The 27077-nt window shown below is 44.7% G+C and overlaps 1 protein-coding gene across 3 annotated transcripts in view; it reads right to left on the bottom strand.

Annotated features, from left to right (window-relative positions):
- The window catches only part of LOC110506168 (elongation factor-like GTPase 1), a 97514-nt gene that overhangs the window by 8780 nt on the left and 61657 nt on the right, over positions 1-27077 (bottom strand). For all 3 annotated transcript variants that reach the window (XM_090239131.1, XM_090239134.1, XM_090239132.1), the window contains exons 16-22: positions 21597-21728; positions 20641-20788; positions 13520-13631; positions 13209-13332; positions 12733-12937; positions 11830-12389; positions 6049-6233 (exon numbers count right to left, since the gene is read on the bottom strand). In XM_090239131.1, the coding sequence (XP_090095257.1) occupies positions 6049-6233; positions 11830-12389; positions 12733-12937; positions 13209-13332; positions 13520-13631; positions 20641-20788; positions 21597-21728 (1466 nt within the window). The remainder of the gene's footprint in view (positions 1-6048; positions 6234-11829; positions 12390-12732; positions 12938-13208; positions 13333-13519; positions 13632-20640; positions 20789-21596; positions 21729-27077) is intronic.

Genomic DNA, 27077 nt, shown 5'->3' with positions numbered 1-27077 from the left:
AGGAGCACACACACACACACACACACACACAATAAGAAACACGTAATACACATACCCATGACATAGATACAGTGGGGTCTGAAATGATTGACCCCCTTGATAAAGATGAGCAGAAATGTCTGCATAAAACTACAGTACATTGTATTAGGCTTGAGAGGTACCCAGACTTTCAAAATGTCATACTGTTCTTCTGCCATCCTGGGATTTACGTAATTACCGGCATAGCACACAAAGGGGCACTAAAAACAAAAAGCCCATTGGAATGCTAACAAAATTAGCACAAGTAATAGCGAAATCACATATACCTTGTTAGGTAAAAGCTAACAAGCAAAAATGAACAAACTAATTGCAAAGACAAACAAATCCAGCTCATAAAGGTATACAAGTATAGCTAGTAGTTACCGAATGTCATTTTCGGTGAATGTGGACATTTACAAGCGTATGTGAACGAGAGAAATTGTGCAAATGAACCAAATGTTATGATGCAAGTTTTTCTGAAGGAAAAGCATCATGTGTACACGGAGCAGAGTGGAGAAGAATGGAGGATGGAAAAACACTAGTAGGAAGCACAGGGGGAAAAATGGCTGCTGTACAGAACTCCGATAACAGAGCTCTCAGACTTCTAAAACACGGTAGAAAGCAGTTCTAATATATCTGATGGAAACATTTAGTAGTGAATGAATACAAGTGTAACTTGATCACCTCATGTCTGCCACCCAACAGAGAGACTGATAGATAGACGGCTTTGGACTCAGCAGCTCCGCTTTCTCTTGTTTTTTGCTCTTTACAACAAACACGTGACTGGCTCAACTGTTCTAGGAACTGTAAAACAATGTGACAGGTGAAATGAAGAACGAGATCTGCTTTATCTCCTAACGTATTGCACAAGTTGACTGCAGGTATTGACTTAAAAGTAACTACAAATATTCACATTTATTGAAAAACTCCAAATAACTATTATTGAAGGTATTAAGAAACCATCCACTGGCTTTCTTTGCAAACATTGTTTTGTGAAATTATATTATTTTATACTAATACCATTGGTCAAAGAAAGAGACCCTGTTTTCCATACCTCACCTTGTGAGGATAACGACACGGAGCCCATTTCTAACATGTTTGAGGAGATGGAGAACACATTGGGAGGGATCTTAGACCATTCCTCCATACAGAATCCTTCCAGATCCTGGATATCCTTAATCTGCGCTTATGGACTGCCCTCTTCAATACAAACCACTGGTTTTTAATGGGGTTAAAGTCCGGAGAATGATGGCCATCTCAAAATGTTGATTTTGGGGCCAATGAACCATTTCTTCATGGACTTTGATTTTCTGCTTGGGGTTATTGTCTTGCTCGAAGATCCACTTGTGGCCAAGTTTCAGTTTCAGCCTCCTAGCAGAGGCAACCAGATTTAGCAAAAATCATGATGCTGTTGACCTTAACAAGGGCCCCAGGACCAGTGGAAGCAGAATATCCCCATAACATCAATGATCCACCACAATATTTTACAGTAGGTATGGGGTTCTGCTTATTCGTTCTCATTTCAACACCAAACACAACACAGGTGTGCGTGGCCAAAGAGCTCACGCATAACTGAAGACAGACACAGATATTTGAATAAAAATTAAAATATGGGTGCTAAAATCATCCACGCCAGTTCGGTTGCTTATTGTAAGGGCACCTCAGATTCAGGCCTCCCAAAACTACTTTTAGCAAGGGCTCCGGTCGAAAGTAGTGCTCTATTTAGGGATTAGAGAATAGAGTTACCAGGACAAAACTAGTGTACTATATAGGGAATAGGGTTCCCAGGTCAAAACTAGTGCTCTATATAGGGAATAGGGTTCCCAGGTCAAAACTAGTGCTCTATATAGGGAATAGGGTTCCCAGGTCAAAACTAGTGCTCTATATAAGGAATAGGGTTCCCAGGTCAAAACTAGTGCTCTATATAGGGAATAGGGTTCCCAGGTCAAAACTAGTGCTCTATATAGGGAATAGGGTTCCCAGGTCAAAACTAGTGCTCTATATAAGGAATAGGGTTCCCAGGTCAAAACTAGTGCTCTATATAAGGAATAGGGTTCCCAGGTCAAAACTAGTGCTCTATACAGGGAATAGGGTTCCCAGGTCAAAACTAGTGCTCTATATAAGGAATAGGGTTCCCAGGTCAAAACTAGTGCTCTATATAAGGAATAGGGTTCCCAGGTCAAAACTAGTGCTCTATATAAGGAATAGGGTTCCCAGGTCAAAACTAGTGCTCTATATAAGGAATAGGGTATCAATTTGGATGCACACATTGAAAAGACAGTTGTTTGAGGTTTCAGTGTCTATAGTCCACAAGTTCAGAAAAGGTCTAATGAACTGACCTGCCTACAGAGACACATTTTCAGACCGGATACCTGTTTTTTGGTTACAGGGTCTGTGAAAAAAACTTGACTTGGTATTGAGGTGGGTTTTATACCATGTTTTTGACCACTTACAACACACATATAAACAACGTATTTTATATTTAACTAGGCACGACAGATTCTTACCTTGTCAGCTCAGGGATTCGATCTAGCAACCTTTCAGTTACTGGCCTAACACTCTAACCTCTAGGCTACCTGCTGGTTACTGGCCCAACACTCTAACCACTAGGCTACCTGCTGGTTACTGGCCCAACACTCTAAACACTAGGCTACCTGCTGGTTACTGGCCCAACACTCTAACCACTAGGCTACCTGCTGGTTACTGGCCCAATGCTCTAACCACTAGGCTACCTGCTGGTTACTGACCCAACACTCTAACCACTAGGCTACCTGCTGGTTACTGACCCAACACTCTAACCACTAGGCTACCTGCTGGTTACTGGCCCAACACTCGAACCACTAGGCTACCTGCTGGTTACTGGCCCAACACTCTAACCACTAGGCTACCTGCTGGTTACTGTCCCAACGCTCTAACCACTAGGCTACCTGCTGGTTACTGGCCCAACGCTCTAACCACTAGACTACCTGCTGGTTACTGGCCCAACGCTCTAACCACTAGGCTACCTGCTGTCTACTGGTCCAACGCTCTAACCACTAGGCTACCTGCTGGTTACTGTCCCAACGCTCTAACCACTAGGCTACCTGCTGGTTACTGGCCCAACGCTCTAACCACTAGGCTACCTGCTGGTTACTGGCCCAATGCTCTAACCACTAGGCTACCTGCTGGTTACTGGCCCAACACTCTAACCACTAGGCTACCTGCTGGTTACTGGCCCAACACTCTAACCACTAGGCTACCTGCTGGTTACTGGCCCAACACTCGAACCACTAGGCTACCTGCTGGTTACTGGCCCAACACTCTAACCACTAGGCTACCTGCTGGTTACTGGCCCAACACTCTAACCACTAGGCTACCTGCTGGTTACTGTCTCAACGCTCTAACCACTAGGCCACCTGCTGGTTACTGGCCCAACGCTCTAACCGCTAGGCTACCTGCTGGTTACTGGCCCAACACTCTAACCACTAGGCTACCTGCTGGTTACTGGCCCAACGCTCTAACCACTAGGCTACCTGCTGGTTACTGGCCCAACACTCTAACCACTAGGCTACCTGCTGGTTACTGGCCCAACACTCTAACCACTAGGCTACCTGCTGGTTACTGGTCCAACACTCTAACCACTAGGCTACCTGCTGGTTACTGGCCCAATGCTCTAACCACTAGGCTACCTGCTGGTTACTGGCCCAATGCTCTAACCACTAGGCTACCTGCTGGTTACTGGCCCAACGCTCTAACCACTAGGCTACATGCTGGTTACTGGCCCAATGCTCTAACCACTAGCCTACCTGCTGGTTACTGGCCCAGCACTCTAACCACTAGAATACCTGCTGGTTACTGGTCCAACGCTCTTACCACTAGGCTACCTGCTGGTTACTGGCCCAACGCTCTAACCACTAGGCTACCTGCTGGTTACTGGCCCAATGCTCTAACCACTAGGCTACCTGCTGTTTACTGGCCCAACACTCTAACCACTAGGCTACCTGCTGGTTACTGGCCCAACACTCTAACCACTAGGCTACCTGCTGTTTACTGGCCCAACACTCTAACCACTAGGCTACCTGCTGGTTACTGGCCCAACACTCTAACCACTAGGCTACCTGCTGGTTACTGGCCCAACGCTCTAACCGCTAGGCCACCTGCTGGTTACTGGCCCAACGCTCTAACCGCTAGGCCACCTGCTGGTTACTGGCCCAACGCTCTAACCACTAGGCTACCTGCTGGTTACTGGCCCAACACTCTAACCACTAGGCTACCTGCTGGTTACTGGCCCAACACTCTAACCACTAGGCTACCTGCTGGTTACTGGCCCAACACTCTAACCACTAGGCTACCTGCTGGTTACTGGCCCAACACTCTAACCACTAGGCTGCCTGCTGGTTACTGGCCCAACGCTCTAACCGCTAGGCCACCTGCTGGTTACTGGCCCAACGCTCTAACCACTAGGCTACCTGCTGGTTACTGGCCCAACACTCTAACCACTAGGCTACCTGCTGGTTACTGGCCCAACACTCTAACCACTAGGCTACCTGCTGGTTACTGGTCCAACACTCTAACCACTAGGCTACCTGCTGGTTACTGGCCCAACGCTCTAACCACTAGGCTACCTGCTGGTTACTGGCCCAACACTCTAACCACTAGGCTACCTGCTGGTTACTGTCCCAACACTCTAACCACTAGGCTACCTGCTGGTTACTGGTCCAACACTCTAACCACTAGGCTACCTGCTGGTTACTGGCCCAATGCTCTAACCACTAGGCTACCTGCTGGTTACTGGCCCAATGCTCTAACCACTAGGCTACCTGCTGGTTACTGGCCCAACGCTCTAACCACTAGGCTACATGCTGGTTACTGGCCCAATGCTCTAACCACTAGCCTACCTGCTGGTTACTGGCCCAGCACTCTAACCACTAGGCTACCTGCTGGTTACTGGTCCAACGCTCTAACCACTAGGCTACCTGCTGGTTACTGGCCCAACGCTCTAACCACTAGGCTACCTGCTGGTTACTGGCCCAATGCTCTAACCACTAGGCTACCTGCTGGTTACTGGCCCAACACTCTAACCACTAGGCTACCTGCTGGTTACTGGCCCAACACTCTAACCACTAGGCTACCTGCTGGTTACTGGCCCAACACTCTAACCACTAGGCTACCTGCTGGTTACTGGCCCAACACTCTAACCACTAGGCTACCTGCTGGTTACTGGCCCAACGCTCTAACCGCTAGGCCACCTGCTGGTTACTGGCCCAACGCTCTAACCACTAGGCTACCTGCTGGTTACTGGCCCAACACTCTAACCACTAGGCTACCTGCTGGTTACTGGCCCAACACTCTAACCACTAGGCTACCTGCTGGTTACTGGCCCAACACTCTAACCACTAGGCTACCTGCTGGTTACTGGTCCAACACTCTAACCACTAGGCTACCTGCTGGTTACTGGCCCAACGCTCTAACCACTAGGCTACCTGCTGGTTACTGGCCCAACACTCTAACCACTAGGCTACCTGCTGGTTACTGTCCCAACACTCTAACCACTAGGCTACCTGCTGGTTACTGGTCCAATGCTCTAACCACTAGGCTACCTGCCCCAAAACAAGAAGGTATACAGAAGGTGGTAAAGAAGTGGGACTTTTTCTGTATATAAAAAGGGTATAATAAGGATGAGCCAGAGATTGTCAGAGAAGTCATGTATTGATGTCAATGGGAGACTAGTTAGGATTCACCTCATACTGGAACTAATAGGGAACAGGGCTATGAGTTCTAGAGACAAGGGTGAAATAAAAACTGATCCTAGTTCAGCATTGTGATTTCCTTTATTTATTCATTAATGAAAAACCATTAAATTATTAAGAGCTAAAAATACAAGCACCTGTTTTCAGACTGATGAGTTGCAGCTCACAACCCCCCCACGGAGTGAGCCTTGCATGTGTTAGTGTTGGTGTGTGTGTGTGCGCGTGTGTGTGTTGTATGCCTGCTGTGTGTGTGTCTGCACAAGAATGGACACGACAGGGTGTATGTGTGAGCGCGCCTCACCTCCCAGTGGCTGAAGACCAGTTGTGGACTAGCCAATCCACTGGTTCTCTTGCGTATCTCATCAGCGAATCCGAAGCTCTCGGCCACAGGAAGGACGGCCTTGATGATGAACATCTCCGTCCCCTCCTTCATCTCCTCCTGTAACACTCGGCCCTCCCTCTTCCCCAGGACCCCGTACACACGACCTGGACACACACACACACACGATAATTAGTAGAAGTGGCTTAATGTGTACTCTGACCATGTATACAGTGTGGCCAGCTATATACAATCTAATCAAATGATTGTGTGTGTGAATCGATGTGGTCAATCTAATCCAACTATGTATACAATCTATTTATGCATGATCTTATCCAACTATTGATTAAATGTAAATAATGGACACGATGTAATGAAAGTATTGATGAAGTCTATTTCTACACTAAATGTTATGCAACCAACATCTACTATAATATACATCATGGAATTAACATATGGATCACATTCATCGATACTAATGAAACTAAGTTCTCCTAATGGGGGTATATAGAGTGGAAGGCATTGGTATTCACAACAGGCTAGTAGGAGAGCTTGACAAACGCCACATTTAAAGGGATGCTAGCGTTGCAGAAGTGAGTAAAAAATCATACTGTTTCTGAAATGGGCTCATAATAACACACTTCATTCTGGTGTTGATTTGGCTGGCTGTAAATGGATGTGACTGCTAAACGTGCTGTTAAGATATGGTTTATTGATTATCCATAACAGAAGTTGGGCAAGGCTCATTTGAATCTGAATGATGACCAAAATAAGTGCACTATACAGGGAATGGGGTGCCATTTGGGACCAACTTAGAAAACAAGAGTTGATCACTGACACTACAAAGACAAATATTAGAATAGTTCTCGAGCATAGATAGTAATAATGAGGGTTGTCAAATCACATGTTATTGGTCACATACACACATTTAGCAGATGTTATTGTGGGTGTAGCGAAATGTTTGTGTTTCAAGCTCCAACAGTGCAGTAATATCTAACAATTCACAACAATACACACAAATCTAAAGTAAAATAATGGAGTTAAGAAGTATATCAATATTAGGACGAGTAATGTTGGAGTGGCATTGACTAAATACAGTAGAATAGAATACAGTACATACATATGAGATGAGTAAAGCATTATGTAAACATGATTAAAGTGTTCCATTATTAAAGTGGCCAGTGTATATGGAGCAGCAGCCTCTAAGGTGCGGGGTTGAGTAACCGGGTGGTAGCCGGCTAGTGATGGCTATTTAAATATCAACCAATACTGTTGAGTAACCGGGTGGTAGCCGGCTAGTGATGGCTATTTAAATATCAACCAATATCTTTTCTCTGTGTTTCAGTGGACGAGGTAAGAGCTGTGTTCCTACACCGGGGATGGGATAATATACCAGTCCGATGGACTCCTATCACACTAGAATGGGAGTTGTGTGCAGCAACTCACCCTCCACCTGGTGTAACATTCTTGGTAGTTTAGTTGTCATGTTGTGGCTTGAATGTCCTGACAAGTTGTATCACAGTCATTTGTATCTGAATAGAAGCTGCTATAATAATTCCCTCAACCTCCTCCTGTGTGGTTTAGAATGCAGTAATGCCTCCAGGAAAGATTGAAGAAGCAGATTTGAAGGTGTGTGTGTTGTGTTTTAGCTATTTACCTAAGATCTCAGTGGTTAGTTTGTGTTTTGCCCAGCATGTGTTCTATCGTGTGTGTGTGTGTGTGTCTGTGTGTTATATTGTGTGTATTATATTGTGTGTGTGTCTGTGTGTTATATTGTGTGTATTATATTGTGTGTGGGTGTCTGTGTGTTATATTGTGCGTGTGTGTGTCCGTGTGTTATATTGTGTGTGTGTTTGTCCGTGTGTTATATTGTGTGTGTTTGTGTGTCCGTGTGTTATATTGTGTGTGTTATAGTATGTGTGTCCATGTGATATATTGTGTGTCCGTGTGTCCGTGTGTTATAGTGTGTGTGTGTGTGTCCGTGTGTTATATTGTGTGTCCGTGTGTTATATTGTGTGTGTTATAGTATGCGTGTCAATGTGATATATTGTGTGTGTGTGTGTCTGTGTGTTATATTGTGTGTCCGCGTGTTATATTGTGTGTCCGTGTGTTATATTGTGTGTGTCCGTGTGTTATATTGTGTGTGTGTGTGTGTCCGTGTGTTATATTGTGTGTCCGTGTGTTATATTGTGTGTCCGTGTGTTATATTGTGTGTCCGTGTGTTATATTGTGTGTCCGTGTGTTATATTGTGTGTCCGTGTGTTATATTGTGTGTGTGTCCGTGCGTTATATTGTGTGTCCGTGTGTTATATTGTGTGTCTGTGTGTTATATTGTGTGTGTGTCCGTGTGTTGTATTGTGTGTACGTGTGTTATATTGTGTGTGTGTGTCCGTGTGTTATATTGTGTGTCCGTGTGTTATATTGTGTGTCCGTGTGTTATATTGTGTGTCTGTGAGTTATATTGTGTGTGTGTGTCCGTGTGTTATATTGTGTGTGTGTGTCCGTGTGTTATATTGTGTGTCTGTGTGCTATATTGTGTGTCCGTGTGTTATATTGTGTGTCTGTGTGTTATATTGTGTGTGTGTCTGTGTGTTATATTGTGTGTCTGTGTGTTATATTGTGTGTCCGTGTGTTATATTGTGTGTCCGTGTGTTATATTGTGTGTCTGTGTGTTATATTGTGTGTCCGTGTGTTATAATTGTGTGTCCGTGTGTTATATTGTGTGTCTGTGTGTTATATTGTGTGTGTGTTATATTGTGTGTGTGTTATATTGTGTGTGTGTGTCCGTGTGTTATAGTGTGTGTCCGTGTGTTATATTGTGTGTCCGTGTGTTATATTGTGTGTCCGTGTGTTATATTGTGTGTCCGTGTGTTATATTGTGTGTGTGTCCGTGTGTTATATTGTGTGTGTGTCCATGTTATATTGTGTGTGTGTCTGTGTGTTATATTGTGTGTGTGTGTGTTATATTGTGTGTGTGTGTGTGTTATATTGTGTGTCCGTGTGTTATATTGTGTGTGTGTCCGTGTGTTATATTGTGTGTCTGTGTGTTATATTGTGTGTGTGTCTGTGTGTTATATTGTGTGTCTGTGTGTTATATTGTGTGTCCGTGTGTTATATTGTGTGTCCGTGTGTTATATTGTGTGTCTGTGTGTTATATTGTGTGTCCGTGTGTTATAATTGTGTGTCCGTGTGTTATATTGTGTGTCTGTGTGTTATATTGTGTGTGTGTTATATTGTGTGTGTGTTATATTGTGTGTGTGTGTTTGTGTGTTATAGTGTGTGTCCGTGTGTTATATTGTGTGTCCGTGTGTTATATTGTGTGTCCGTGTGTTATATTGTGTGTCCGTGTGTTATATTGTGTGTGTGTCCGTGTGTTATATTGTGTGTGTGTCCATGTTATATTGTGTGTGTGTCTGTGTGTTATATTGTGTGTGTGTGTGTTATATTGTGTGTGTGTGTTATATTGTGTGTCCGTGTGTTATATTGTGTGTGTGTCCGTGTGTTATATTGTGTGTCCGTGTGTTATATTGTGTGTGTGTCCGTGTGTTATATTGTGTGTCCGTGTGTTATATTGTGTGTGTGTCCGTGTGTTATATTGTGTGTCCGTGTGTTATATTGTGTGTCCGTGTGTTATATTGTGTGTGTGTCCGTGTGTTATATTGTGTGTGTGTCCGTGTGTTATATTGTGTTTCTGTGTGTTATATTGTGTGTGTGTGTGTGTGTCCGTGTGTTATAGTGTGTGTGTGTCCGTGTGTTATATTGTGTGTGTGTGTCCGTGTGTTATATTGTGTGTCTGTGTGTTATATTGTGTGTGTGTGTCCGTGTGTTATATTGTGTGTCCGTGTGTTATATTGTTTGTCCGTGTGTTATATTGTGTGTCCGTGTGTTATATTGTGTGTGTGTCCGTGTGTTATATTGTGTGTCCGTGTGTTATATTGTGTGTGTGTCCGTGTGTTATATTGTGTGTGTGTTATATTGTGTGTCCGTGTGTTATATTGTGTGTGTGTCCGTGTGTTATATTGTGTGTCCGTGTGTTATATTGTGTTTCTGTGTGTTATATTGTGTGTGTGTGTGTCCGTGTGTTATAGTGTGTGTGTGTGTGTCCGTGTGTTATATTGTGTGTGTGTCCGTGTGTTATATTGTGTGTCTGTGTGTTATATTGTGTGTGTGTCTGTGTGTTATATTGTGTGTCTGTGTGTTATATTGTGTGTCCGTGTGTTATATTGTGTGTCCGTGTGTTATATTGTGTGTCTGTGTGTTATATTGTGTGTCCGTGTGTTATAATTGTGTGTCCGTGTGTTATATTGTGTGTGTGTCCGTGTGTTATATTGTGTTTCTGTGTGTTATATTGTGTGTGTGTGTCCGTGTGTTATAGTGTGTGTGTGTCCGTGTGTTATATTGTGTGTGTGTGTCCGTGTGTTATATTGTGTGTCTGTGTGTTATATTGTGTGTGTGTGTCCGTGTGTTATATTGTGTCCGTGTGTTATATTGTTTGTCCGTGTGTTATATTGTGTGTCCGTGTGTTATATTGTGTGTGTGTCCGTGTGTTATATTGTGTGTCCGTGTGTTATATTTTGTGTGTGTCCGTGTGTTATATTGTGTGTGTGTGTTATATTGTGTGTCCGTGTGTTATATTGTGTGTGTGTCCGTGTGTTATATTGTGTGTCCGTGTGTTATATTGTGTTTCTGTGTGTTATATTGTGTGTGTGTGTGTCCGTGTGTTATAGTGTGTGTGTGTGTGTCCGTGTGTTATATTGTGTGTGTGTCCATGTTATATTGTGTGTCTGTGTGTTATATTGTGTGTGTGTGTCCGTGTGTTATATTGTGTGTGTCCGTGTGTTATATTGTGTGTGTCCGTGTGTTATATTGTGTGTCCGTGTGTTATATTGTGTGTGTGTCCGTGTGTTATATTGTGTGTCCGTGTGTTATATTGTGTGTGTGTCCGTGTGTTATATTGTGTGTCCGTGTGTTATATTGTGTGTCCGTGTGTTATATTGTGTGTGTGTCCGTGTGTTATATTGTGTGTCCGTGTGTTATATTGTGTTTCTGTGTGTTATATTGTGTGTGTGTGTGTCCGTGTGTTATAGTGTGTGTGTGTGTGTCCGTGTGTTATATTGTGTGTGTGTCCATGTTATATTGTGTGTGTGTCTGTGTGTTATATTGTGTGTGTGTCTGTGTGTTATATTGTGTGTGTCCGTGTGTTATATTGTGTGTGTCCGTGTGTTATATTGTGTGTCCGTGTGTTATATTGTGTGTCCGTGTGTTATATTGTGTGTCCGTGTGTTATGCCGTGTCCGTGTGTTCTGCCGTGTCCGTGTGTTCTGCCGTGTCCGTGTGTTCTGCCGTGTGTTCTGCCGTGTCTGTGTGTTCTGCCGTGTGTTCTGCCGTGTCTGTGTGTTCTGCCGTGTCTGTGTGTTCTGCCGTGTCTGTGTGTTCTGCCGTGTCTGTGTGTTCTGCCGTGTCTGTGTGTTCTGCCGTGTCTGTGTGTTCTGCCGTGTCTGTGTGTTCTGCCGTGTGTCTGTGTGTTCTGCCGTGTGTCTGTGTGTTCTGCCGTGTGTCTGTGTGTTCTGCCGTGTCCGTGTGTTCTGCCGTGTCTGTGTGTTCTGCCGTGTCTGTGTGTTCTGCCGTGTCTGTGTGTTCTGCCGTGTGTCTGTGTGTTCTGCCGTGTGTCTGTGTGTTCTGCCGTGTCCGTGTGTTCTGCCGTGTCTGTGTGTTCTGCCGTGTCTGTGTGTTCTGCCGTGTGTGTACTGCTAAGCCTCTTACCTAACACCTCTGCTGTAGCCATGATTTCACAGGTGTACATAGCAGCCATGAGTCTCTGAGGTTTGGCCTGGAACGCGTGCCGACAAGCCTCCTTCACAGCAGCTATGAGCTGGCCAGAGAACGGCCCGTAGCAGTCCACTAGTCTCCCGTGGCTCGCTCCAGCCATGGCACCCTCTGCCTGGGAAGGTGTCTCACCCGCTCCCCCTGCCTTGCCTGAGGCCCCCTGCTGACCTACAGCCTCACCGGGGCTTTCGGAAACAGATGCATCAAGGGAGTTGGAGTCTTTTTCAGTCACAGAGTCCAGGTGGGTGCGCTGGGTGGGGAAGTTCATGTCCCATCTCTCCACAGAGAAGCAGACGCCCATGAGGGGCTCCTCGCACATTGGACCAGAGAGGGTGGCGAGCTGGAAACCGCTGACAACGCTGTTGTCAAAGTCTCGGATGGCGCTGGCCTCAGCTTTCGCCCCTCCCTCTTTCTCTCCTTTCTCTCGTTCGAGGCAGTGCCACACGGATGGTCTCTGGTACCCCTCTACGCTGTTAAGGAGGATGTTTGGTCCATACCTAATAATAACAACATGGCCATATTAATTACCATGAAATACCTGCATAGCAAACAATTTCATCTCATATAAAATACCATGAAATATCATCCCAACCCATATGAAACACCCTGAAATACCTGCATACCCTCTCATCCCATCCTATATGAAACACTCTGAAATACCTGCATACCCTCTCATCCCAACCCATATGAAACACCTTGAAATACCTGCATACCCTCTCATCCCAACCCATATGAAACACCCTGAAATACCTGCATTCCCTCTCATCCCAACCCATATGAAACACCCTGAAATACCTGCATACCCTCTCATCCCAACCCATATGAAACAACCTGAAATACCTGCGTGGTCCAAAGGCCCATATCCGGTCCACAGCGTTCCTCCACTTCCTCCCCTGCAGCAGGACCTCCAACCTGCTCTTCAGCACCATCAGGGCATCTAGGGTCCAGGTACTCATGTCCAGGGTCCTCCCCTCCCTCTGGGCCTGACCTGCCTGCTCCAGGGTCCGGATCAAGTCAGCACTACCCTCCAGTAGAAGAGTCACCTCTACACAACACAGGACACTTTTTGATCAGGATCAGAGCCCAGATTTACAAAACTTTCTTAAGAAGACATTTCTTCTTAACTGCCATTTCCCCATTAACTATAGACATAAGAAGAAAGTTAAGCAAAGTTGCTATTCCTCAAAAAAGGCTATTGGAAATGTTCTTGCTCTGTTTCTTATGTTTCTCCTTAAGCAAAAATGTTAAGGGCTTCCTATAGTCTGACAACAACAAACATCAACACACACACCCTCTCCAACTCAACTCTCTCTCACCTTCGGGTAGTGGTATGGCCCGTACCCCCACGGTGGCCTGTCTGTTGGGGGTGGTGAGGGTCACCAGGCCGCTGGGGTCCAGGTGCAAGGTGTCTGACTCTTTCACCTGGTGGATCACAGCCACCTAGACACACACACACACACACACACACACACACACACACACACGAGAGTCAGGTTAGCTACTGCAAATAGACTGCTGCTGCCTCTTCAATTGTAGCACACTACTAATATATGGGGTGTAGTTTGAGATGTCAACAGATCAGATATAAGATAGACACACACACCACACCCTCAACGTACACACACACCTTCTGTTGTTTCCCCAGGTCTTCATTGACCATGTCCACTTTGGGTGGTCTGATCACGGTCTCTCTGAATGGGATGATTGGCTTGGAGGCACTGATCTCAATCTTGGCAAACCTGGACGATGAGAAGAACACAGAGAGTCAGATGTAGGGTTCCCAAAACTAGTACATTTCCACAAATTCCCGGGTTTTCCAGAAATCCCACTAGGAAGATTCCTGGAATCAGGCAGAAATAAGCAGAAATTCTGGAATCCTCCATCCAGGATTTCTGGAAAAGCTGGAAAAGTTACAAAGATGTGTAGTGAGAAGGAGATGGAATACTCACATGCAGCAACACAAATGAAGTTGGCGTCCCTGAGTAAGAGCAAGTAGGACAACCCATGCATTGTAAATGTGCTGTATTACTGGGTACGAGAGCCAGAACAAACTCAACAGAATACTATACATAAAGACACATTGGTCTCTTAAGAGAGCGCTGAAAACTTTCACGTCTGCCTTTTTATTTTCCAAAACAATAACACCTGTCAGATATTATTAGGCACTCCTGTCCATGCTGAGCCAAGCACAGCATATTCAAATCATCTGTCATAGCTCACCTTGTGCGTGCACACACACACACACACACACCTCACACCACACACCACACACCACACACACACACACCTGCTTCTTCAATCTTTCTAAACCACAGGAGGAGGATGAGGGAAATATAGCAGCTTCTATTCAGATACAAATGACTGTGATACATCTTGTCAGGACATTCAAGCCACAACATGACAACTGCAGGGCAGCAGGTAGGCTAGCGGTTAGAGCATTGGGCCAGTAACGGAAAGGTTGCTGGTTCGAATCCCCAAGGTGAAAAGAATCTGTTGATGTGCCCTTGAGCAAGGTACTTAACCGTCATTGCTCCTGTAAGTCACCCTAGATAACGTCTGCTAAATGATTAAAATGATTAAAAAAATATAGATTAAAAAAAACGACCAAGAATGCGACATTAAGTGGGGGGTGAACTTGCATCTAAACGCTAATCTTTGGTCATTTTCCCCACTAATGGTTAAGGTTAGGATTGGGGGAGGGGAAGCTGATCCTAGATCTGTACCTCCGTTTTCTGCCTAATGAACACAACCCTGTGCTGGTGAGGCCAAGCTTCAGGTCTGGTTCTCCCATAAAATGACGTCATTAGGTTATCACTGCTGAAACACTCAGAGGGATACAGAGAGGGTCACTTTAGGATAAGAAAATAAGTGTGCTTCCCAAATGGCACCCTATTCCTGTAGTGCTCTACTTTAGACCAGGGCCCATAAAGCTCTGGTCAAAAGAAGTGCATTACATCGGGAAAATGGTTCCATTTGGGACACTGTCTGTCACTACCTGTGGAGAAAGAAGAGGTGATGTATCTCTACGGCTGCCAAGACCAACAGCCAAGTACTGTCAAAGTTTATTGACACAAACAGGCAATCCCTGTTTGTGGGTTCATCCTAAACTGGCTGTGTGTGTGTGTGTGTATGTGTGTGTATGTGTGGGCTGAGAGACGTCACGACTTCCGTCCACGCTACCAGAACCAGCTCATTACGTTACCCATCGTGTGACGTTATAAACACGCACACTCTCTCACAAATGTGAGCAAACGCACACACACGCACGTGCTCTCTTTCTCTCTCACACACACACACACACACACACACACACACACACACACACACACACACACACATACACACACACACACACACACACACACACACACACACCAGTTAGAGTCAGTCCATACAAAAAAAGGGCAGAAAACAAGTCATCCTCTCCCCCTTCCACTCTCTCCATTCCTCCCTCTTTCTCTCCCTGAAAGAGGGAGGTGTTTAGTAGAAGCATCTCAGAAGCGCTGGAGCGTTCCCTGAATCCAATGTAGACAGCAGACTGTGTGGTTGTTTGACGATGGGGGTTATTCTGGGTGCTGTGGGTGTTCGTTGTTTCTTTAAATCTCACTAAGACTTGGAATGCATCCCAAATGGCACCCCACTACCTATATAGTGCACTCATTTAGACCAGAGCTCTCTGCACTATGAAGGGAATAGGACGCCATTTGGATTAGAATGTGTTCTTCCAACAGAGCAGATGCACTCTGAACGATGCTTCCAGACTTATTACTAATTTAGCCAAACATTGTCAACTCCTCAAGCAGGGAGATATGACTTATTCAGTGGGAGAGGAGAAATACACACACCCAGTAATCAAGCAGGGAGATATGACTTATTCAGTGGGAGAGGAGAAACACACACACCCAGTAATCAAGCAGGGAGATATGACTTATTCAGTGGGAGAGGAGAAATACACACACCCAGTAATCAAGCAGGGAGATATGACTTATTCAGTGGGAGAGGAGAAATACACACACCCAGTAATCAAGCAGGGAGATATGACTTATTCAGTGGGAGAGGAGAAACACACACACCCAGTAATCAAGCAGGGAGATATGACTTATTCAGTGGGAGAGGAGAAACACACACACCCAGTAATCAAGCAGGGAGATATGACTTATTCAGTGGGAGAGGAGAAATACACACACCCAGTAATCAAGCAGGGAGATATGACTTATTCAGTGGGAGAGGAGAAATACACACACCCAGTAATCAAGCAGGGAGATTTGACTTATTCAGTGGGAGAGGAGAAACACACACACCCAGTAATCAAGCAGGGAGATATGACTTATTCAGTGGGAGAGGAGAAATACACACACCCAGTAATCAAGCAGGGAGATATGACTTATTCAGTGGGAGAGGAGAAACACACACACCCAGTAATCAAGCAGGGAGATATGACTTATTCAGTGGGAGAGGAGAAACACACACACCCAGTAATCAAGCAGGGAGATATGACTTATTCAGTGGGAGAGGAGAAACACACACACACAGTAATCAAGCAGGGAGATATGACTTATTCAGTGGGAGAGGAGAAACACACACACCCAGTAATCAAGCAGGGAGATATGACTTATTCAGTGGGAGAGGAGAAATACACACACCCAGTAATCAAGCAGGGAGATATGACTTATTCAGTGGGAGAGGAGAAATACACACACCCAGTAATCAAGCAGGGAGATATGACTTATTCAGTGGGAGAGGAGAAACACACACACCCAGTAATCAAGCAGGGAGATATGACTTATTCAGTGGGAGAGGAGAAACACACACACCCAGTAATCTGGTGCTAGACAGAAACAAAACTAATTACATAACCAGACCAACTTGACCTGATGAAGATCACCCTATTCCATGTGTAGTGGATTACTACCTTGTCCCTGGGCAAAAGTCGTGCACTACATGGGGAATAGAGTCAAATTTGGGACGTACCAGTTGTCTGTTTGTGTGTCTTGAATAAATCAAAGAGTTGAGGACATTCATTATTTTTATCACTAACTCACACGGCGTTGAAGATATTGGTGTCCCCCAGATTACAACCTATGGGCCCTGGTCAAAAGTAAGTAATCAAGCCTTGGATAAGTCCGCCTCGTCTGAGCCAGAACGGCCCAGAGCTGCTCCTGTTCAAAAGTAGTGCACTTGGGGAACATGGTGTCAGTTGAGACGCAGCCTATGAGTCTCAATCCTGAACACTGTTGATTTACAGCCTCGTTTAGGAACCCTCTCCTTCTAATCATTTGGACATTTCTCCAATGCATCGTGAGTTGGAAAACCATAACTGTGCATACAGGAAATTGTTTTATTGCTGCGGCATTATAATCTAGAGGTGATTTGGAGCCACTGTAACTATGGCTGCGTGTGTGTGTAGTGTGTGGTTTTGTGTGTCTGAATGTGTGTTTTTGTGTGTACATGTTGCCTACATTATCAGGACCAGAATGTCCTGACAAGGTAAGATATTATTTTATTTTTCAGGACTTTTTAGGCGTAAGGGTTAGGGAAAATTGGATTTGGAATGGGAATACATTTTTTACACCCAAAAAGTCCAGATAATTCACATGAAAAAAGCTGTGTTTTGTGTGTGTGCATTAGTGAGCAGAAATAAAAAAGTTTGCCTGGTTCACCCCAGCTTTAACTTGGTCAGGATCAGATGACCCACTTTCCAGGGCAGCGAGACAACCCTGGCACTGTTTAGGCTTCAGAATCCTGGCGCTGTGACGTCACAGTCCCACGTGCCACATGAGTGGCTAAAACGGACTCGACCTCTTACTGAGCTAGAGAGTGAATGGCCATGGGCCAGTCTGCTTGTGTGTGTTGTTGTGATGTCACAACGGGGTCAGTCGGCATTCACAGCCAACACGGTTCCCCTTCCTCTGTCCTGCCCTGCTCTTTGCCCGACTAGCTGACTGACTGGCACATTTTCAAACATAGAATAAGAATTGCAGTCATCCCCTGATTAAATGCAGTGGGGACCACAGAGATAGAACACAAAGACAAAAATTGTTCTCGCTCTACGGCTGGGACTGTTATTCACCAAACAGGAGAATACAAGGAAATTCTAGTGTTTCACCTGCCTGGGTGACCTAATCAGGCTGGCCTGGACTATTTGTAAACATAGAATTACACTTACTAGACGGGATCCAGTCCCTGGATGCCCTGTCATTCTGGCTGGTTTAGGACTGTTTCTAAATCACCCGGTGTTATCTTCCAGGGGGAAAGCTGTAAAGATCCCTGAGACTCTTTATAAATCTGGTCAGTGTGTTTGAGTTAGCAACAATCATGTTGACCTTATAAGAACGTTAGTTAGGAAATTAATGTGTGTGTGTGTGTGTATGCCTGCAAGTGTAATGCTGTAATATAATTGAAACATGAAAATGATGTTTTAGTGTAGTCCAATGTTGATAAACTACATGTTGACCATTTCCCTAACTTTCTGTGTCCTTGGCCCAATCCATAACGTGTTAACCAATGTAGCCATCGATCATTCTGTTGTGGGAGGATTACCAGTTTGACTGATTGGCTGAATGAAAGGTCCTCTCATCAATAGTCTGTCTTCTACATTGATAAGTTATACAGACGAACTGAGTGACAAGGACAACGTATGCAGATAGATGCAGATTTAGTTAGTACCAAGGTTACACCGAAGGACATGTCATCTCTAATTCCCATTCATTCTTCTGGGGAATTAACGCTTTAGGACTGTGGATATTCACCATTAGCGATGTAAAATTCCAGTTATTAAATTCCCAAGTTTCCCAGAAATACCAATTCCCTCATGATTTCAATAATCTCCCAAATATTTATCTGGACATACTAATGTGTGTTAAAGCGCACCTGAACATCTATATACATGTACAACTATATTTAGGATTGAGGCCTGCACATTTGTCCCACTGCAACACACTGCATGTCATTTGGGACACAGGCCTAGACTCCACTGTACTTTGTATCACTTTCAAAGTATCAAAGCATATGGAAATCTTTGATTTATGGAGTTATGAAAACTCCATTTGAAATAAAGCTGTGAAATATCTATTTTGATGTGTTCACACATCTCGCCACCTCACACCTCCAACATGTTGATGTGGGGCTCTTTCATACCGTCCCTGGGGGGGGGTGCGTCACTTGAGTGGGTTGAGTCACTGATGTGATCTTCCTGTCTGGGTTGGCGCCCCCCCCTTGGGTTGTGCCGTGGCGGAGATCTTTGTGGGCTATACTCGGCCTTGTCTCAGGATGGTAAGTTGGTGGTTGAAGATATCCCTCTAGTGGTGTGGGGGCTGTGCTTTGGCAAAGTGGGTGGGGTTATATCCTTCCTGTTTGGCCCTGTCCGGGGGTGTCCTCGGATGGGGCCACAGTGTCTCCTGACCCCTCCTGTCTCAGCCTCCAGTATTTATGCTGCAGTAGTTTATGTGTCGGGGGGCTAGGGTCAGTTTGTTATATCTGGAGTACTTCTCCTGTCCTATTCGGTGTCCTGTGTGAATTTAAGTGTGCTCTCTCTAATTCTCTCTTTCTCTCTCTCGGAGGACCTGAGAACTAGGACCATGCCTCAGGACTACCTGACATGATGACTCCTTGCTGTCCCCAGTCCACCTGGCCGTGCTGCTGCTCCAGTTTTAACTGTTCTGCCTTATTATTATTGGGCCATGCTGGTCATTTATGAACATCTTGGCCATGTTCTGTTATAATCTCCACCCGGCACAGCCAGAAGAGGACTGGCCACCCCACATAGCCTGGTTCCTCTCTAGGTTTCTTCCTAGGTTTTGGCCTTTCTAGGGAGTTTTTCCTAGCCACCGTGCTTCTACACCTGCATTGCTTGCTGTTTGGGGTTTTAGTCTGGGTTTCTGTACAGCACTTTGAGATATCAGCTGATGTACGAAGGGCTATATAAATACATTTGATTTGATTTTGATTTCTTTATGTACTATACACATAGATAATACAGGATCTTAGCAGGACTGGACTGATAAATGCTACATTCACATGTGTGGGTGGTCTTACAACAGCTTTAGGTATTGATTATGAATAGCTATACATAGACATAGGACCTGATCCCTCAACATCAGAGGGAGGCTGGTGAGAGTTTAGTTTATGGCAGGGGTGGAGGGCAACTGGTCTTAGGATGAAAATGAAATTAGCTGTATTTAACATCTCTGTACGGAACTCTTTAAACCTCTCTCTCTCTCTCTCTCTCTCACCATCTCTTCTAATATGACATGATCAGAGTGGAGAAGAGACATCTAAAGACAGCATTTCCAGTCAATAATCACACATGACTTTTTATAGAGAGAGAGACACCCACTCTCAGTCAGAAACATTACACACACACACACACACACACACACACACATAATCATCATGTCAATCATCAGTGTGTGAGACTGGGCCAGACGGTGTAAAAACTGAGTCATCTCAAACTGAGCCGTCTGCTGCTCATCTACACTCTGTTACAGGGCGTCTGGTCAACATGTCACTACTATTGACTAGATTTCAAATCACAGACAGACAAAGAAAGATAGATAGATACAGCCATAAAGACTGACTGACAGACCTCTCTGTGCAGAGCTCATGTTTAAGTGATGACGCTCCCGGCTTCAGTCTCATATTATACTTCTCTCCAACGGAGACCGGGGTTCAATCCCTGCGTCCAACCTTCCTACTGTTTCTCCCTCTCTGTTTCCAACTGTCAATCAAAAGAGGAAACAAGAGGCTCACCTCTCTCGGAGGTCGTCCAGACAGCGTTGCAGGTGGACCTCTCCGGCCGTGACCAGTACGTGTTCTCCTGTCTCCTGGATCAGAACCTCAGCACACGGGTCAGCCTGGTTCAACAGTCTCATACCCCGTACCAGCTTAGGCATCTCACCTTGACACACACACACACACACACACACACACACACACACACACACACACACACACACACACACACACACACACACGATTGTAGAAAAGTACTTCTTAGTAGACTAAGCATGAATCATTTCCATGTATGAGCCCTACTGCACCATGTACACCCTGGATTCAAACCTACATTTGTCTTTCGTTAAGAAACCTTAGACTGACGTTACCTGGGTCATGTTCATTAGGCATCAAACTGAAGAAATCACGAAATAGGGAGGGACTATTTGGATTTATCCAGAATTAAATGCTAATTTTCATTTCTGTCGCAAAACATTTTCAAACACTTTCTGATGAGTGCCCTGATGAACATAACCCAGGACGGGTTTGAATTTTCAGGGTTACAGGTCAGCTCAACTACTAAGTGCAACTACTTAAAAGAAAACAAACAAACACTATTTGAAGCTTCCCAAAATAATTATCCTGAAACTTTCTAAGACTAGCTAACTAACTGACTGACTGCTAGCTGACTAACTCCCTCCATATGAGGCAAATGCTGCCCTCGGCTATAATACTAAACGAATACCACGAAAGAGCTGCAGGAATGTCTGACTATCTGTGGACCAGCTGACTGGCTGACTGACTGGTTGAATAGCTGGTTGGTTGACAGAATGGCTGGCTGACTGGGGTGCTGGAGGAACGTTAGCTTTTCAACATTAGTATCTTACCTCAGATGACAGACAACAAAAACATCACTGACAGGCAACAACCTCAACAAATTCACAATGTGGTGTAAGTGTGTTTGTGTGTAACCGTGTGTGTTTGACACTTACTTGGGTGTTTGGGTTCGATGGCCACTCGTACGATGGGCGTAGCTTCGAAGTTGAGGGGGATGAAAGGGGGGAGGGCAGGGGAGGTGGAGAGGGTCGCAGACTTCAACACACACTCCTCGAGACCGCCAATACCTAGGGAATCAATCCATCAATCAATTAATCAATCCAGCACTTTCTACAAACACATGTCACAGTGATTGACAACAGCTGGAGCCTAAAGAGTGATCAGAGAGACAGTAGTGACAAGGAAACAGTCCCTAGGTAGGAAGAAACCATAAGAGGAACCAGTCATGAGAGGGAGTTGAACCTGCTCTGACTGGGACGAGGAGATTAGAGGAGGAGAGGCATAATGAACAAGATGATATGAACAGCAGAGGACCTGATCCTAGATCAGAACTCCTGCGCCGAGAATTCAGACACCTGGAGAGACATGAACAGAGTGTGGCTCCGGAGATAAGATAACGTCATTATTAGGGCAGCTACCACTTCAATGGTGAACAGTTCATTAAAAATTAACCTTCCAAATGGCACCCTATTCCCTTTACAGTGCACTACTTTAGACCAGAGCCCTATAGTGGTCTGGTCAAAAGTAGTGGAGTATGTAGGGAATAGGGTGCCATTAAGGATACAGCCCTGCAATGTCTCTCTGTGGAAGAGAGCAGAGTAACTCCAAGGGGAGAGAATAATGCGACCAGCTTTGTCTCTGTTTCAGACACAAGTGAGGGAGAGAAACACACAGAGAGAGAGAATAATGAGACTAGCTTTGTCTCTGTTTCAGACACAAGTGAGGGAGAGAAACACAGAGAGAGAGAGAGAGAATTATGCGACCAGCTTTGTCTCTGCTTCAGACAAGTGAGTGAGAGAATCACACAGAGAGAGATAGAAACACAGAGAGAGAGACAGAGAAAATGTGTGAGAGGAAGGAGGAGACAAAAGGCCAAGAAATGTGCAAGAGAGAAAGAGAAAGAGTGAGAGAGAACTAGAGAGAGACAGATTAGAAAAGAGAGGGATGAAGAGAGAGAAAGAGAAAGGAAGAGAGAGAGAACTAGAGAGAGAGACAGATTAGAAAAGAGAGGGATGAAGAGAGAGAGGCAGGGAGAGAAAATCATTTCCCTGCTATCAGAAGGTTCAGGGCTCTGAGGAACACTGAGGCTAATGTAGCCTGGGGGGAAGAAAGAGGTAAGGGAAGATAGAGGGGAGGAAAGAGGAGATGGTTTAGTACTGTAGCAGAGGAAGAGGGCCCTATCCATAACCTATCCATATGGCTGAGTAGGGAAGGTTGCCTGGTGGCTCCTGACAAAGGGGAGAACATATCCCTTCCTCTTTCTCTCCTTCGTCCCTTTCTGTTTATCACTCCATTCTACCGAGTCCATTCTACCGTGTCAGAGCTGAGAGACCAGACTGTATCCAAAGAGTTAGCCGTTCTTTATTTTCAATTCACTGATGATGTTTTGTTCAACTGAACTGTGATGTTGAATAGTGTTTTGGATGAATTAAACTGGAGGTAAGATGAGCCTGGTCCCAGATCTGTTTGTTCCGTATGGCTGACGCCTATTGTTGTTTGGCATGACATTGACCATAGGAGTTGGCAAGACAGCACCAACAGTTCTGCGACCAGGCTACGATTAGCTAGCTTTAGTGCAGTAATGGATGAGTAGGCTAGGCCAGGGTCATGTTCATTAGGAAGCAAACGGAAGAACACGGACTGAAACAAGAAGATAATTTGTCCAATGAGAAATATTGTTTTTCCTTTTTCTGTTGCAAAACATTTTCGGTCGCATGCCCCAATGAACACAATCCAGGACTGTAATGGAGAATGGAGGCTGGACACAGGCCTTCTTTGTGTCCATTTTAAGGGGCTCAGCCGGCCTCAACTACACCGCCATGTTTATCCTACCGCTGATGACTTCCTGTGATCACACACACAGCGGGGGCAGGGCAGGAGACTCTGGCAAATTTAAGCGTTGCTCTTTAAAACAGCAGGCTGAACAGTGAGCCACAGCTTCAGATAGTATTTTAATGAGTACTACATAAATCCTGCCACTCTTCAACTTTTCACCTCAGTCACACATGCCTTCTACACGGAACAAAAATATAAAACGCAACATGTAAAGTGTTGGTCACATGTTTCATGAGCATAAATAAAATAACCCAGAAATGTTTAAAATGTTGTGCACACATTAGTTTACATCCCTGTTAGTGAGCATTTCTTCTTTACCAAGATAATCCATCCACCTGCAATTGGCATGCTGACTGCAGGAATGTCCATCAGAGCTGTCGCCAGACAGTTGAATGCTCATTTCTCTACCATAAGCCGTCATAATGTTCATTTTAAAGAATTTGGCATTACGTCCAACCAGGCCTCAAAACATGCCTAGTGTGGGCGAGCAGTTTACTGATGTCAACGTTGTGAACAGAGTGTCCCATGATGGTGGTGGGGTTATGGTGTGGGCAGGCATTTGCTACAGACAATGAACACAATTGCATTTTATCGATGTCAATTTGAATGCACAGAAATACCAAGACGAGATCCTGAGGCGAATTGTGAGGCCCACTTGTTTTAAAGGTATCTGTGACCACCAGATTTCCTTATATGAACTACAACTCAGTAAAATCTTTGAAATTGTCAGAGTGGTATTAACTAAAATTCTCTCTCGAAGCAGTGCGGCTTGGCAGGGTCGTGTTTCAGAGGACGCATGAATTTTGACCTTCGCCTCTCCCGTGTCCGTTGCAATGATGAGACAAGCCTAACTACAAATTGGGGGGAAAAATAACTATAATAATGATAAAAATATATATAAAAATAATAGGTAAAAAACAAAAGTAAAAAAAAATACATTGAACAAAAAACTTGGTCTTATTTCTACGTAGAAACTGACTTACAACTGGATATATGCACACCATTATAAGAAGTTGATCGAGCACACACACACACACACACACACACACACACACACACGTTCAAGCGGAACAGATGCTAGACATCTAACTGGGGTCTGGTGTGTGATGTGTGTATGTAGCCAGAGAAGCTGATGACTCAGAAGTTGAGCTGACTCCCTGTGATCCAACCCACAGCCCACTCAGTCACACAAAGAACAATACAACTAAGGAACAAAAGCCTTCCTTGGCTAAAGACCTTAACTGACTGACATGCGTGGAGGGCACAGGAACCTGATCTAGCCTAAATGCTTTGAGATGCTGTGTGTGTGTGTGTGTGTGTGTGTGTGTGTGTGTGTGTGTGAGAGAAATCTATCCAACTAGAGCCAATCCCACCGTTGTTGAACTAATTGGCCAGGTGTGTAAGTTAGTTTCAGTTGGTTGTTGCTGGACCTAGTTTCAGTTGGCCGTTGCTGGACCTAGTTTCAGTTGGCCGTTGCTGGACCTAGTAACAGTTGGTCGTTGCTGGACCTAGTAACAGTTGGTCGTTGCTGGACCTAGTAACAGTTGGTCGTTGCTGGACCTAGTAACAGTTGGTCGTTGCTGGACCTAGTAACAGTTGGTCGTTGCTGGACCTAGTAACAGTTGGTCGTTGCTGGACCTAGTAACAGTTGGTCGTTGCTGGACCTAGTAACAGTTGGTCGTTGCTGGACCTAGTAACAGTTGGTCGTTGCTGGACCTAGTAACAGTTGGTCGTTGCTGGACCTAGTAACAGTTGGTCGTTGCTAGACCTAGTAACAGTTGGTCGTTGCTGGACCTAGTAACAGTTGGTATTTGCTGGACCTAGTTTCAGTTGGTATTTGCTGGACCTAGTTTCAGTTGGTATTTGCTGGACCTAGTTTCAGTTGGTATTTGCTGGACCTAGTTTCAGTTGGTATTTGCTGGACCTAGTTTCAGTTGGTATTTGCTGGACCTAGTTTCAGTTGGCATTTGCTGGACCTAGTTTCAGTTGGTATTTGCTGGACCTAGTTTCAGTTGGTATTTGCTGGACCTAGTTTCAGTTGATATTTGCTGGACCTAGTTTCAGTTGGTATTTGCTGGACCTAGTTTCAGTTGGTATTTGCTGGACCTAGTTTCAGTTGGTATTTGCTGGACCTAGTTTCAGTTGGTATTTGCTGGACATAGTTTCAGTTGGCATTTGCTGGACCTAGTTTCAGTTGGTATTTTTCTGGACCTAGTTGCTTGTAGTTGGTTCCGATTCAACATGTACAATCTGCTATGGACAGTTGGGGGAAACCTTACCCCAAAAAACATTGATAGTTGGTTGGCTGTAGTTTTATTCAGACACAGATTGATTATTACAAGACAAACTGTGATTCATGGCAACATAATTACACTCCACTGAACTGTGATTGTGTATGTTTTGTAAGTGGTTCAACACATTGTTCAATATTAAGTAGGTTTTTTACTTTTTTTAAAGCTGCACACAAACTGCCCTCCTGGGACAATGCAGATTTACTGAACTGAACCAATGACTAGAACAGTCCAGTCTGAACTCTACCAGGCTCTAGTGAACCCATGAGTAGAACAGTCCAGTCTGAACTCTACCAGGCTCTAGTGAACCCATGAGTAGAACAGTCCAGTGTGAACTCTACCAGGCACTAGTGAACCCATGAGTAGAACAGTCCAGTCTGAACTCTACCAGGCTCTAGTGAACCCATGAGTAGAACAGTCCAGTCTGAACTCTACCAGGCACTAGTGAACCCATGAGTAGAACAGTCCAGTCTGAACTCTACCAGGCTCTAGTGAACCCATGAGTAGAACAGTCCAGTCTGAACTCTACCAGGCACTAGTAAACCCATGAGTAGAACAGTCCAGTCTGAACTCAGCCAGGCTCCACTGAGGCAAAAAAAAAAAAAAAAAATGTTTGGACCACATTGGATTCCTTTGCCAAGTTAAAAATGGGACTTCAAAGCCAATAATACGTCAGAATGTACCAGTCACTTTAGGAAGGAAATGGGTCTTATTTGAAGAGGAGAGAGAAGCCAGACTGAAAAACAATTAATATTATACTGGATGTGCAGCTGGAGATAGCTAAAATGTGTGTGTGTGTATATTCGGTTTTATTAAGTACAAGGCCAGAGCCTTGGAAATCTGCTCCTTCTTACATCCTATGGAATCTCCCTTCACTGGAAAGTCCCTATTAGTGTGTGTGTGTGTGTGTGTGTGTGTATGCATTGGCAGGAGAGGAGGGGATGTACCTCTAGCCAACTAATACACTGATTATTACATTAAAGCTTCTGTCCTCTGGCTAGAGAGAGTAGTTGGAGGTGAACTGACAAAGACCTCTTTAATATATACATTCAAATGGACAGACAGATTTCTGGACGCTATGAGACAGGGACAACATTCCATTCTCAATTATCTTTGCAAAAAATCTACAAGAACAAAGCAAAATAAAATTGAGTGGGGGAAATTACCCAAAAATTAACCATCACTGTTCTTTGCCTGTAGGCCACAAGGGTTAATGTTAATACTCAACCAACTATGGTCTTCATGACAACTATGGTCTTCATGACAACTATGGTCTTCATGACAACAATG

The sequence above is a fragment of the Oncorhynchus mykiss genome, chromosome 6, assembly GCF_057628025.1.
Source record: "Oncorhynchus mykiss isolate SJ-2025 chromosome 6, ASM5762802v1, whole genome shotgun sequence".
NCBI classification, from domain to species: domain Eukaryota; kingdom Metazoa; phylum Chordata; class Actinopteri; order Salmoniformes; family Salmonidae; genus Oncorhynchus; species Oncorhynchus mykiss.
Note: the sequence above shows the minus strand (reverse complement) of the source record. Positions and strands in the feature narration are given on the sequence as shown.